General features: G+C 40.0%; 1 protein-coding gene across 2 annotated transcripts in view; it reads left to right on the forward strand.

The window, feature by feature from the left end:
* The window catches only part of AUH (AU RNA binding methylglutaconyl-CoA hydratase), a 165,184-nt gene that overhangs the window by 79,022 nt on the left and 71,594 nt on the right, over positions 1-14,568 (forward strand). For both annotated transcript variants that reach the window (XM_082620281.1, XM_082620280.1), the window contains 2 exons: positions 7,454-7,546; positions 9,225-9,281. In XM_082620281.1, coding sequence (XP_082476407.1) covers positions 7,454-7,546; positions 9,225-9,281 — 150 coding nt within the window. The remainder of the gene's footprint in view (positions 1-7,453; positions 7,547-9,224; positions 9,282-14,568) is intronic.

The following is a 14,568-nucleotide window of genomic DNA, read 5'->3' on the forward strand; positions in this document are numbered from 1 at the left end:
AAGTATAATTGACATACAGTAAATTGCAACTTTGAAGTGTACAGTATGGTAACTGCAACCTGTGAAAACATAACCATAATCAAGATGGTAAACATATCCATCACCCCCAGAAGTTTCCTTATGGCCCTTGGTAATCCTTTTCTTCTTCCCCTCCCTGCCCTGCACCTGTCCCCAGAAAACTACTGAACTGCTTCGTAACACTAGAGACTAGTTTCCACTTTTGAGAATGTTTTATAAATGGAACACAGTATGCATTAATTTTGTACGTTGTCTTTTAGTCAGCATACTTTTTTTTGAGATTCAACCATGTTTATCATGGATCAGTAGTTGGTTCATTTTTATTGTTGAGTATTGTTTCCTTGTATGGATGTACCACATGCTGACATTTGGGTTGTGTCCAGTTTGGGGCAGTTACACATAAAGCTGCTAAAAATATTTGTATGTAAATCTTGACCATCTTTCCCTTTACTACTGTTACTCAAAGAATTAAGGCCCTTACTGCTTCTTTCTGTCAGTTTTGTGGATTGATGAGATTGTCAGGTTCTCTGGGGGTTAGAGGAGGTATCCAGAGCTTTGCATGGGAATCTTCTTTTAAATGCAAATCCTGGTTTTAGTAGGTCTGGGTGAGACCTGGAATTCTACATTTTTAACAGGCTTCCATGCGATGCTAATGCTGCTGGTCCACAACCCCACTTTGAAAAGCAAGGATATAGACCCTGAGAGTTAATGAAGCAAGGCAGTAAGGCTGTTTTTTCCTACAGGTCAAAAAGTAAACTACTTCTAGTGTTATACTTTTATTAGCAACAAAATAACTACATTTGCCCTGTCAAGCAGCATTTGAAGTGCCAGGGGCTCTATTCCATCTGAAGTAGCAGTTGACAGTGGAAGTCATTGCTCAGTTACACTTATTATAATCTCCCAGACAAGGCTGTTGAGTGGGAGCATGTGGGGATTTAACCTCAGCAGCATCCCCTCTCTGCATTTCCCCTAGGGGGGCTTTATTTGATTTGGAATTTTGGTAGGAAGGGGATGCTCAGGTGTTGGCTGTTCCTACTTTAATAACCTATATAGTCATATACTGGGGACAGTCTGGGTTGGGGGTTCCCAGGGAAAACTCAAGTCAGAGCTCTGTTATAGTCAACTGACTGGTGCCTTGCATCTATCTGGCTCCTGAGGTTTCCCCAGTTGGATCCACTGAACTGTGGTATTGCTCTGGGTTTCCAAGAGTTAGAAGAGCACAGAACCAGTGTGCTTGTCAGAGTTTCTTAGGAGTCTCAGCATTTCCCTTTCCTCAGGTACATGGTTGCATGTCCTTTGGAAAGGATGGCTAACACTGCTGAGTCCTTCCTCAGGGACTCTGGGTCTGGGCTGTAAGAACTGGTGATAGGCAATAATGGGTACAGGGGAGAGCCTGGAGCCAGACCACCTGTGCTCCAGTTGTGGCTATCCTAGGCAACTAACAGCAACTCCTCAACCCAGTAATAGTTCTGATGTCATAAGGCTGGTAGGAGGTTTAAATAATATTTCTGAGGTGCTTAGGAGAGTGGCCAGACATAGTAAGCACTTTCTACTATTTTGCTAGATCCATAGGTAGCTACGTAGAAAGATAGGAAGGCATGTGCATAAGTGGTAGGCTTAGAAAAATCAAGCAGCTTTTCTCAGATTGCACAGTGGTCACTTTTCTGAGTCCTGGGAAGGGTGGCTCCCATTTGTGGGCCTCCAGCCCCTGGTGTGATGAGGTGACTGTGTTTGTTGGCATCTAGTCAGGCCTGTTCCTTTCTCAGCGGCCCTGGCTGGACCTCCGGAGAGACAACGTGCAGCCAGCATGCAGGCTTTGGGCAGGAGTGGTTTTATTTTGTTTTTTTGTGGTTCCTTTGAAACTTGATGGCAACTTAACCTGAAGATAAAGTTTTAGCTGAAATTAGGGATAATTTGGAATTTATTATAACTTTCAGTTAACCTTGATTTTATTTCTATTCTCCTTGAACGATTTCAATAAAGTCAGACTTCTGGTATTACTAGATGGGCATTTGTTTTGAAATATTTAATTCTGTGATTTCTATAAGAACACTATTCTTCAAGCAAAACCAAATTTAAAACTCATGACTGACACTAGCAGTCCCTTAATAATCGCATTGTTTATGTTTTTCTAGAAACATCTGAAAACCTACATTATGTACTGTATTTATCTCAGAGCTGAAAGGAGCCCCTCACTTGTCTTTCCCCCACGTTCGTGGCCTCTGACTCCAGTTATGCTCGCAGAGGGTGTCCTGCAGACTCTGGAGTAGACAGGGCCTGCTTTGTAGCTCATTTATTTTCTCTTAAAATAACAACACTTTAATTGTTTGCTTTAATTATATTTTTAGGAGAATTCAAAGGATGATTATCTTCTTTGTCATACCTGGCTCATTTCCTGGTGCTAAGCTCAAAATAGTATCTAATCCTGTTGGTTGCATAATACATTGAGTCATCATTTCTTCCTATTGCTGTTGGGAATAGCCACTGCTCGTGGCGATTCCCGTTTCATTCAGTCGCACTCTGATACAACTGCCAATTTGATATTTCTTGGTTCTTTGAAACTAATAATCTGCCTTTCAGATGTTTGTTTTATTGAGTTTTCTCTAAGATTATTAAGTGCTCCCAAGTAGAAGAAATACTATGTATAAAAACAAGCATATTAGGTAACTATGAAACTAGCATGTATTTTTTTTTTTTTTTTTTTTTTTTTGCTGTACGCGGGCCTCTCACTGCTGTGGCCTCTCCCGTTGCGGAGCACAGGCTCCGGACACACAGGCTCCGCGGCCATGGCTCGCGGGCCCAGCCGCTCCGCGGCATGTGGGATCTTCCGGGATCGGGGCACGAACCCGTGTCCCCTGCATCAGCAGGCGGACTCTCAACCACTGCGCCACCAGGGAAGCCCAAAACTAGCATGTATTTTGAGGTCACATATTTTCCTGAAAAAAGTTTACAAGAAAAACATCTTTCAGGGAAAAATTAAGATTATATAGAACTTCAGGATTTATAATATTGTAAAATGATTGAAATTTAATTACTTATTGAATGCTAATTCAGTTCTATTTAAATAATTCTTTTAGTAGGAAAAATTTTATAGTCAGCTTTACAGAATGCTAATTTATGTTAATATTCAAAAGTACCAAGTAGTTTACCTATTTAATGATTTGAGAGTATTAATACCCCATTTTCCGTGTTCTTTGTAATATAAGGACCCCACATTTCTTGTCATTTTTATTATATATTTTTATATAAGTTGCAATGTTAAAAGCTTTTATCTCCTTGAGAAAATATCTTAAGTTCTTAACTGTCACATTTAAAAATAATTTTCTTTACTTCCAGAAAGTAAAGCATATAGCAGAAAAGTATTATATTTTCTAACTTCAGAATTAAGAAAAACTTGAGCACGAGATGATTCATTTTAGCCCCTTCCCACCAGTGCCCTCATCTCCCAGGTCAGCATGTTTGCATTTGTTTATTTCTTCTCCTTTCCTACCACTGCATTATATAAACCCCATCCTCATACTTCAAGTCATGTAGAACCTGAAACCTGTCTGTTGAACATGCCCCTTCCCCCATCATTTTATTTTATCAAAGTAATGTTTGTTATAGACTTCTCACAATGAAGGGAAAGGGTATATATTCATTAATCAATTTCATCTGTGTTTTAACTTTTTTCCTTCTAGTGACATTTTATACTTCTGAAAAAATGGTGCTTTTTAACTTTCTATTGGCTAAGTGTGATTTTTAAGTGTCATATTTATTTGAGAATATTAACTAATAAAAATGTAGAGCAAAGCTTTATGTCTTTTTGAGGCAATCGTTGCCTTTGTGTTGCAGTATTAAGAACATTACAGATGACCAGGAATTTTTCCTGTGTTCTTTCCATTATGCTTTAGAGATTATGAAGTGATATTTCTTTCGTAATTTACAGTCATTTTATTGCTTTTACCCTTCTATTTAGTCTACATTTTCAATGCACAGTTTGATGTAAAGAAAAATTCCTTTCCATATATATCACATCAATTTGTTCCTATTTTTAGGGAAAAAAAACCCTAAGGAATATGAAATAACTCCTATTTACCATGAGTTGAAATTTTCAGAAACTGGAACTTGGTGGTACACATATTTCAGGCTTGGGTTTGATTTTGGAAGCCCTTTAAACTCATTTTTGTTCATTTGTTTTCTGACACGTCAGCTTCCAGCAGATATTTAGTGAGTGCTGAAGACACTCACTGTTGACCAGCATTTTTACACAGCAAGGAGAGAATACCCCACTCTCTTCCTGTTGCTCTCTCCATCTTAGGAACTCTGCAGTTTTTCTTTTCTGTAGCTCCATAGGGCTGCATATATTCATGTTGTTCCGTTAAAGTATTAAATGAAAGAAGTTAATAACAAGAAGAAGAGTAGAGAGAATACCAGAATTAATGGAGTTAGAAGAGGCAATGAAAAATCTTGCGGTTTGTTCCAGAGTGGTCAGAAGGATGTTATTGACCAGCATTGATATGATGTTAATCTTTACTTCTGAATGGACAGTAAGGTGGTGTGAATGCTCTTCTGGAAAAGTGTGTACAGAGTGCCATGGAAGCGTAAAGCAAGGGGCTTTTGAGCATTGCCTTGAAAGATAATTAGGGACTAGCTAGGCGTTCCAGGCAGAGCGCAGCTTGTATGCAGGTTTGGATGCGAATGACTTCTGAAGGTGCTTTAAGTAATTTGGGGCTGGAACACAGAGTAGGTGTGCGAGGTTGGAGAAGGGGCTGGGCAGGTGGGCAGACTTAGTTCATCAGGTGCCTCCTGTGCCATGCTAAAATTTTCACAGTCTTTACCCTGAATGTGGAATAAATCATTGTACTGTTTTAAGTAGGGGAAGAGCATGACCCTGTTTGCACTTTAGAAAGATTATCCTGCAAGAAATATGGAAGATGCATTGGAAGGGGCACACTGCAGGTGAAGGAGGTCAATTAGAGATCTCCTGCTGGTGCGAAATGAGGGGGGCCCAGAACTTTGGCTGTATAAAAGGGAGAGAGATTTGCCAAATTGTGACCTGTTAGACGGGACTTAGAAAACAATTAGATGTGAGATCATTGGAAAAGAGGACATCTGGGATGACTCCTGGGTGTCTGTCTTGAGTAACTTGGTGAATGGAGATGCTTGGTGAATGTGAGATAGAATCTAGAAGAAGGATTGACAGGAAGTTGATTTGAACATGATAAAGTATTTAAGTAGAGATGTCCAACAGGCAGGTAACTGTAGAGATACAGTTTAGAGATAAGTTTGGGTTTGAAGTGGTGATTTGTATATCATTGGTATACAGATGGTAAAAGTTAAGGATAGGAAAAAGACATCACCGGTAAGCGGAGCAAGAATGGTCTCGGTGAGATGAGTGGGACTAGAGCTGTGAGGTGGAGATGAGTGGGAGTGGTGAAACGTGTTTACTCTGTTCCCTCTAGACGCTTGTCTTAGATGGAGGTGAGCCAAGGCCATACATAGTGAGGCCTAGGGAAAGATTTTGATGGGAGAGACTTGAGAATGGGGAGATAGCAGATTCAAGGAGTCTAGAAATATGATAATTTCTATAGCTAGCTTTGTAGAAAGGAAGGAGGATTGGGAGCTGTGTAACAGTAATTCCATTGTACTTGTAGTGGCTTGAGGTGACCTTGGAAGGCAGTCGGATTAATTTGCCATTATATTACTTTTTTAATTTTTCTTTTTTGTCGGATAAAATAACTAGATTTTATTTTTTCATTAAACTCATTTCCTGACTGTAAACACTGACATAGCTGTCTATTCATTTTTTTACCAGGTGTGCTGTAAAGCACATTGTGTGGAGCACCTTTGAATTTGTCCTGTCCTTTCAAGCTTCCACCTCCCCCCAAATGCTCAGACAGGTGCAAATAGTGAAATATGCCCTGTTCCCAAGCCCCATTCATCCCTGCTCTATCAGGTGGTCCTTTTGCTTCAAGTGGCAGCATCTATGTGTGCTCTATCCCAGCCATTTCAGCTTTGCTCTTAGAATAAATTTGATAAATTTCTTCATGTGTGAAGAAAACTCAGTGTACTTCAACAAATTTGAATAAAGTTCTCTATCTGAGGAATTTCACATATTAGAATACCTTTGGAAGAGAGACTTCTAGGGATGGTATTTTTAAATTTTATTTTTATTTATTCATTTTTATTTTATATATTTATTTAAATTGATATATAATTGGAATATAACTTGTGTAAGTTTAAGGTGAATGTGTTGATTTGATGTATTTACATATTGTAATATGATTACCACTGTAGCATTAGCTAACACCTCCATCATGTCACACAATTATTATTTCTTGTTTGTGGTGAGAACAAATTAGGAGATGGTACCTTTTTTTTTTTTTTTTTTTTCTTTTTGCGATATGCGGGCCTCTCACTGTTGTGGCCTCTCCCGTTGCGGAGCACAGGCTCCGGATGCGCAGGCCCAGCGGCCATGGCTCACGGGCCCAGCCGCTCCGCGGCATATGGGATCCTCCCAGACCGGGGCACGAACCCGTATCCCCTGCATCGGCAGGCGGACTCTCAACCACTGCGCCACCAGGGAGGCCCCGAGATGGTACCTTTTTAATATCCACATTTTATTCATATGTTAAGGTTGTTCAGCCTAACTTCACATTCCCATAGTCAAAATAAAATTTATAGAAAGGATTCTGCTTCACAGAATAATTAACCAGTTAGTTTTTGAACTACTTATAAAAAATGAAATCTGTATATTTACAAAAGTTTCATTAAAATAATAGTGTTTCTGGACTAAAGAAAATCTGGCTTTGAGTTTTGTGATTGGCTCACCCCTTCCCAGTCATGCTTTTGGGCAGGTTCTCAGTGTCTCTTCCATCTGAAGTGTGTGGTATTTGATAGAGCCTGATCACTTTCTAGCTACTGTTCATCATACTCATTGCCAAATGGTAGAACTAGCGGGTTGGCGCCCAGCAACCACTTGGACTGCTTCTGTCTTGTTTGAGTAGATGTATTACTTCTTTGAATGAGGCTCTATCATTCTGAGCACCAAGGTAACCTATAAAAGGGTCACGAATTTTGCATTATACCTAAGTCATTTGAACTTGAGATTTGTGTGAACCAGAACATCTCATAAAAGACTTCAGGCTTGAAGATTACAGAATCAGAACTGTGATTCTTTTAATTCAACAGAAAATATTTATGAATGTATTTCAATAATATGGTAAGATTTAAAGATATTACTGCATATGTATGTGATGAAACCCTGTACGATCATTACATTTTCTAGAATAATGAAGAATGAAATGCTTATTTAGTTAAAAGTAAGAGGGATACAAAAGTCTGTAGACAATATTCCGTTTAAAATTATATTCACAGAAAAAAATGTAAAATAAATTGCATAGTAAGGTAACACTCTTACTGAAGAAGCATAAAATCTTTCTTTCTATTTCAGCTAATCTTCCAGTGCCAACCATTGCAGCAATAGATGGACTCGCTTTAGGTGGTGGACTTGAACTGGCTTTAGCATGTGATATAAGAGTAGCAGGTGAGAATTAATCCTATATAAAAACATAACTTTTTTAAAATGAGGTTTGTGCTTACTCTTCAGATCGTTCCAAATATTTTATTTTTTTCCTGTTGTTGAAGAGAACGTGTAGAAAAAAATCACCTGTTGGACTTAATGAAGTATTTAAAATTCCCAGTTAAGAAAACAGTCTTTTATAGTATCTTGTTCAGTCTTAGCAGGAGGAAAGGAGAACAGGAATCGGGTCAGACAGACTGAATTTGGATCTTAGGTCCTGCCCTTTTTAGATCAGTTTCCTCCTCTGAAATGGGGGAAATGACGGTTACTGTTATGAAGGTTAAATGAGTTCGTGTACAGCGTATGCCTAGTCTAAGCACATAATTATTGTTAGCTATAGTAGTAATAGCTTAATCTCTTTGAGGCTCACTTTCTTCCTGCATGGTTTTCTGAAGACTGGATGAAGTGTTTATGAAAATAATGAAGGAAACAATTAGTGCTAACCATGTGCTGAGTATTGACTTGGTGTTCAGCTAATACTTGACACATATTAGCTCACTTAATCTGCCTAGCAACAACCCTGTGAGATAGGTACATATTGTGGTGCTTGAGGAAGCTAGTGCAGAGACAGGTGAAGAAACAAGACCCAGATCAGTGATGAGCTGGATTTGAACCCAGGCAGTCTGGCGTCACAGCTCTCACTTCTGTTATCCTGCCAGCGTACTGCATGCTGCCAGTGCTGTCCTCAACACTATCTTCTGTATGGTCACAGTGCTGTCTGTATCCTTGTCCCTTATAGGGGTGACATACAGGGGCTCTGGGATCAAGGACTGGGCGAGGTAGGCAGCAAATATTTGTCACGGTTCTTCCCCTGGTTCCCACTGTCTCTTCTGACGGAGCTGCCTGTTAAATGTAGAGTCAATATAATTATGTTTTTACTAATTTTATGGTAACTGGCTCTTGGAATTTGCATTTGCTAATCCATGTGTACTTTTCCCCCTTTTCACTTTATTTTAGATCTTTGTTTTCTTGACTGAGATTTTTGGGTTTTAAATTGAAAAGCCAAGTTACACGCAATCCATTTCTGAAAGAATGCAAGTTCTGGGAATCAGGATATGAGAAGTAGTCCAAGTACATTTGGATATGCAAATAAGGAAATAATTAAGATGTTTTAAAGTAGCCGTGAAAACAAACATGGAAAGAGGAACCCTGTCCAGCTGTCAACAGCAAAGCCATTTGTCAAAAGTAACTAGAGATTTGGTCTTGAAAAGTTGCCATATCTGATATGCTATATTAAGCTGTTTGATCTGGAGGACTGTTCAGGCAGCTAAAGAATTCATACTTGTCAGACTCGGCCTCTCTCCTCATCCTGAATAATTAATGAGATCTAAGCCTTCAAACATGACTTGGCGGTATCAGGTCAAATTATGTAGTCACAACCCCGGTCTTTCTGCATCAAAAATTAATTCTCTGCCAAGCAGTTTTTAACAGAAAATGTTGTGTGAATCTCTTAATGTGTATCATTTAGAATGTTTACTTATTTCCATAACTAAATGCCTTCTGAAGTGATTTTTAAAAAGATTTGTGGCACAAATTTAATTAGTAAACAGAATATTTGTAGCTTATTTTCCTAACTTTTTCAGGTCGTCATATTTGAATTTGATGATGTGGATGTTACTTAACTTTCTTCTTTCCTTTTTAGCTTCTTCTGCAAAAATGGGCCTGGTTGAAACAAAGTTGGCAATTATTCCTGGTGGAGGTATGAATTGTTCACGCCCATCTTGATTTGTTCCTCAAAACAGAGCATAAGGCAAAAAGATGTTAGTTGAAAAGGCAACATTTTGGGTAAAGAGACTAATGCTGTGTTGTTTGCTTCTGTAGCAGAGTCCTTATTCAAAATGCATTCTTTAGCTTCCGTAGGTGTGAAGATTGCAGACGTGTTGCCTGTTGCTCTCTTTTTGTGCTGTGTCCTGTGCTTTTCTGTTAGATTTCTGAACTTTAAACTTATTGCATCAGTCACATTATTCTTGAAGGATAACACTGATATTTTGAAACTTTTATGTGAGTATGTAAACGTGTGCGCCCTCAGAGAGTTTTATACACACAGTCAGACCCCAGTGGAGGAGGGGGCAGGGTTTCCCAGGCTTCATGCCAGCTTACTTGTGTTTCTCTGCAGCTGGACAAAGGTTAGGGTTGGTGGGTAGCCTGAACTTGGAGCTGAGGAGGTGTTGTTTCTTCTGTTACTACAAAAAAGGTGAGCAGCTTCTGTTGGAAGACTCATTTAAGAAAGTACTTTTCCACCACTGATAATGAAATCTGCATCACCAGATAAATCTGAAATTTTTGTTCTTTCGTCTGATGCAGAGAATTTGGAGACATTCCCATTCTGTGAAGTCGTTCTTTCAAAAAGTTGACTTCACCTGAGGATGTGCACATTGGTAACTTATTAGTTTATGAATGAAATAACAGTAATAATGTAAAAATTAAAGGCAGTGTTCGAACACTTCCTTTGTACCTAAGTTAAAATTATATGTTTAACCTTATCATTATAAGAATATTTATCCTGGTTAAGGTGTATAGGTAGAGATTAAAGCATAATTCAGTGAAACTGAAGACTACCCAGATCAATATATAAGACTCACTGAGGTTTCTACTTTGGTAATCCGCAAAAATAATATTCTTGTAGGTAAAAGCATTTACTGTCTACCTGTTTTACCATGCCAATCTTTTTCACAGTGACTCATGAAAACGCTAAAAGGATTTATAAGAAAATAGACCCAATTGAAAAGAATTATCAGATAAAAATATGTGAAATAATACAAGGTTTAGAAAAAGGATGATATGACATGTTTCTGAAATTCTTTTAAAGAAGTAAGCATTTATTCAGAATTAGGATATGACTGAGCCTAGAAAGATAGTGACTGTAGTTGAATGGTGGGCCCCCCAAGAGATATGTCAATCTGGAACCTATGAATGTGACCTTATTTGGAAAAGGGGTCTTTGCAGATGTAATTACCTTAAGGATCTTGAGGTGAGATCATCCTGGATTATCTGAATGAACCTCAGATTCAATGACAAGTATCTTTATAAGAAGAGGAGAAGATTCATAAAAGAGAAAAAACAAAGAGAAGAAGGTCTTGTGAAGACAGAGACAGCAGAGATTGGAGAGATGTATTTGCAAGTCAAGGAAGAAAAAGGATTGCTGGCAGCCATCAGAAGCTAGGGGATTCTTCCTCAGAGCCTCCAGGAGGAACCAACCCTGCCATGATCTTAATTTTGGACTTCTGGCCTCCAGAACTATGAGAGAATAAATTTCTGTTGTTGTAAGCCACCAAGTTTGGTAATTTTGTTACAGCAGCCCTAGGAAACTAATACAGTGGTTTTTAATGTTTAAGTATTTTTTTTGGAAAGGGAATTAGTAGGTGGCAGAGATAGGGGATGGAAGGAAAATGAACTTGATAATTTGAATATTTACCAAGTCCCGGATATGAAATGTTTTGTATTAAAACCACCAGAAGATAATACTGTTGTGTGAGAGTATAGTTGGGTTTGATTAGATGCAAAAAGCTTAATTGATTATACTAAGAAATGAGGGTGGTAGCTTTAGCTCCTTCCATCTTTCCTTGGGAGCTGCCTGTGTCATATTAGGTCTAGAAATTAGCATTTTCTTCCCAGTGTACTTAAGTTCTCTGGGGTCCTTAACAAATTTATTTGTAATAAAACTCAGAATGCTTTAACATTTTCCATTTGTTTATAAAGGATAGTTTTCTGTCTTTTTGTTTTCTTCCCTTTTTTTCTAAGTGAGTCTGAAGGAATATCCTTAGTTGCTCCTTTAATATAATGAACCTTTCAAGTTTACAGCTCATAGTGCATGTAATTATGTAGTACTGAATTTTTTATTGAAAATGAATCTAATTTTGTATAAAGCCACACACTCACATTTAGATAATAAGGGGTGCATGCACAATTTTTGCTTCAGTCTTATATTAGCATTATGGCTATTAAAGTACCCCAAGTAAAGCCTGTTATTTTTTTTTGTTTGTTTTTTGTTTTTTTAAATAATAGCAGAAAAGTTTGTTTTAAGTAAGGATTTTTTTTAAGTATATCTAAAGGAGCTATTTCTGAAAATTTTATGGAGAAAATCCTCTTCTGTCCTATGCATAGAAGAATTTTTTTAATCCACAGATATTTTCTCCAATTTCAATTCTCTCCTCCCCTTTCTCTTAGATCAGGGGTCCCCAGCCCCTGGGCCATGAACTGTCACTGGTCCATGGCCTGTTAGGAACCAGGCCATACAGCAGGAGGTGAACGGTGGGCAACCGAGCGAAGCTTCATCTGTATTTACAGCCACTCCCCATTGCTCACATACCGCCTCAGCGACGGCATTAGATTCTCATAGGAGCGCAAACCCTTCTGTGAACTGTGCACGTGAGGAATCTAGGTTGCTCGCTCCTTATGAGAATCTAATGCCTGATGATCTGAGGTGGAGCTGAGGGGTGATGCTAGCGCTGGGGAGCGGCTGGAAATACAGATTATCATTAGCGGAGAGGTTTGACTGCACAGAGACCATAATAAATCAGTTGCTTGCAGACTCATATCAAAACCCTATCAGTGAGTGGCAAGTGACAAGCTGCATCTGGTAGCAGGCTTTATAGTGGCAAGTGAGTTGATGTACTTCAGCTGTATCTGGTGGCAGGCTTGAAGTCGAATCCGATACTTATTTTAGTCTGTGTGTGGCCCGCCCATTATTTTATTTACCACTTTCGTCTGCACCTCTTTCCCACACTGCGCACTTGTCTCAGTCACATGTAAGCCCACAAGCTCACCCTAGCCAAAATGAGTAAAAAACAAACGTCACTGGAGAGCTTCTTTGAAAAGGGGGAGATACCTAATGAGACAGCAGAAGACCCTAAGACTGCCAACAAAAAGAAAGCTGCATTTAAAAGAAAATACCAAGAGTCTTACTTAAATTATGGGTTCATTGCAACAGGTGATTCACATTCTCCAAGCCCGCTTTGTATAATATGTGGTGACTGCCTAGCCAGCAAAGCCATGAAACCTTCAAAACTGCTTCGCCACATGGAGACCAAGCACCCTGCATCACAAGACAAGCCTTTGGAATTTTTCAAAAGAAAAAATAATGTGAACACGAAGGACAGAAGCAATTATTGAAGGCCACCACTTCATCAAATGTGTCTGCTCTGAGAGCACCATTCTTAGTGGCTAACCACATTGCTAAAGCTAAGAAGCCCTTTACTATTGGTGAAGAGTAGACCCTGCCTGCTGCTAAGGACATTTGTCGTGAACTTTTAGGAGAGGCTGCATTTCAAAAGGTGGCACATGTTCCTCCTCTTTTGGCTAGCACCATAACTAGACGAATTGATGAAATAGCAGAGGATATTGAGGCACAATAGTTAGAGAGGATTAATGAGTCACCGTGGTATGCAATCCGGGTTGACGAGTCTACTGATGTTGACAACAAGGCAACAATGCTTGTTTTCTTTTTTTTCTTCTTCTTTTTTTTTTTTTTTGCGGTACGCGGGCCTCTCACTGTTGTGGCCTCTCCCGTTGTAGAGCACAGGCTCCGGACGCGCAGGCTCAGCGGCCATGACTCATGGGCCCAGCCGCTCCGCGGCATGTGGGATCCTCCTGGACCGGGGCATGAACCCATGTCCCCTGCATCGGCAGGCGGACTCTCAACCACTGCGCCACCAGGGAAGCCCAACAGTGCTTGTTTTTATGTGACATATTTTTCAGGAGGATGTGCATGAGGATATGTTATGTGCACTCTGAATTGGTCATTTTGTGTTGGCATATGCACGGACGGAGTGGCTGCCATGACTGGACGGCTTTCTGGTTTTACTGCTCGGGTCAAAGAGGTCACTTCTGAATGTAAGTCTACGCACGGTGTCATCCATAGAGAAATGCTGGCTAGCCAAAAAATGTCACCTGAAGTTAACAATGTTTTGCAGGATGAGATTAAAATTATCAGCCACATTAAAGTACGTGCCCTTAACTCACGTCCGTTCATGCAGCTCTGTGAGGAGATGGACGCAGAGCACACACGTCTTCTCTTATACACAGAAGTGAGATGGCTTTCTGAAGGTATATCACTGGCCAGAGTTTCTGAGTTACGAGAGCCGCTCCAGAGATTTCTTTTAGAAAAACAGTCACCACTGGCAGCACATTTCAGTGACACAGAATGGGTCGCAAAACTTGCTTACTTGTGTGACATATTCAGCCTGCTCAGCAAACTCAATCTGTCACTTCAGGGGAGAATGACAACTGTGTTCAAGTCGGCAGATAAAGTGGCTGCACTCAAAGCCAAACTGGAATTATGGGGGCAATGAGTGCACATTGGGATTTTTGACATGTTTCATACATTAGCAGAGATTTTGAAAGAGACTGAGCCAGGGCCTTCTTTCTCCCAGCTGGTGCGTGATCACCTATCTCACCTTTCAGAAGAGTTTGAGCATTACTTCCCAACCACAGAAGACCCCCGAACTGGGAAGGAATAGATCCGCGAACTATTTGTGAATAAGCCAGGTGAATTGACTTTGTGTGTGCTAGAAGAGGATCAACTGCTTGAGGTCACAAATGAGGGTGGCCTCAAAAGTATTTTTGAGGGCTTCCCTGGTGGTGCAGTGGCTGAGAGTCCGCCTGCTGATGCAGGGGACACGGGTTCGTGCCCCGGTCCGGGAAGATCCCACATGCCACGGAGCAGCTGGGCCTGTGAGCCATGGCCGCTGAGCCTGCACGTCTGGAGCCTGTGCTCCGCAACGGGAGAGGCCACAGCAGTAAGAGGCCCGCGTACCACAAAAAAAAAAAAAAGTATTTTTGAGACAACTTCAAATCTCCGTACATTCTGGATTAAAGTCAAGGTGGAATACCCTGAGATTGCCACAGAAACACTGAAAACTCTGCTTCCATTTCCAACAACCTATCTTTGTGAAGCAGGGTTTTCTGCAGTGACAGCAACCAAAAAGAGATTATGGAGTAGATTGGGCATAAGCAACACACTTTGGGTGTCCCTGTCTCCCATCACC

The sequence above is a fragment of the Mesoplodon mirus genome, assembly GCF_964341445.2.
Source record: "Mesoplodon mirus genome assembly, chromosome: 1".
Classification (NCBI taxonomy): Eukaryota; Metazoa; Chordata; class Mammalia; order Artiodactyla; family Ziphiidae; genus Mesoplodon; species Mesoplodon mirus.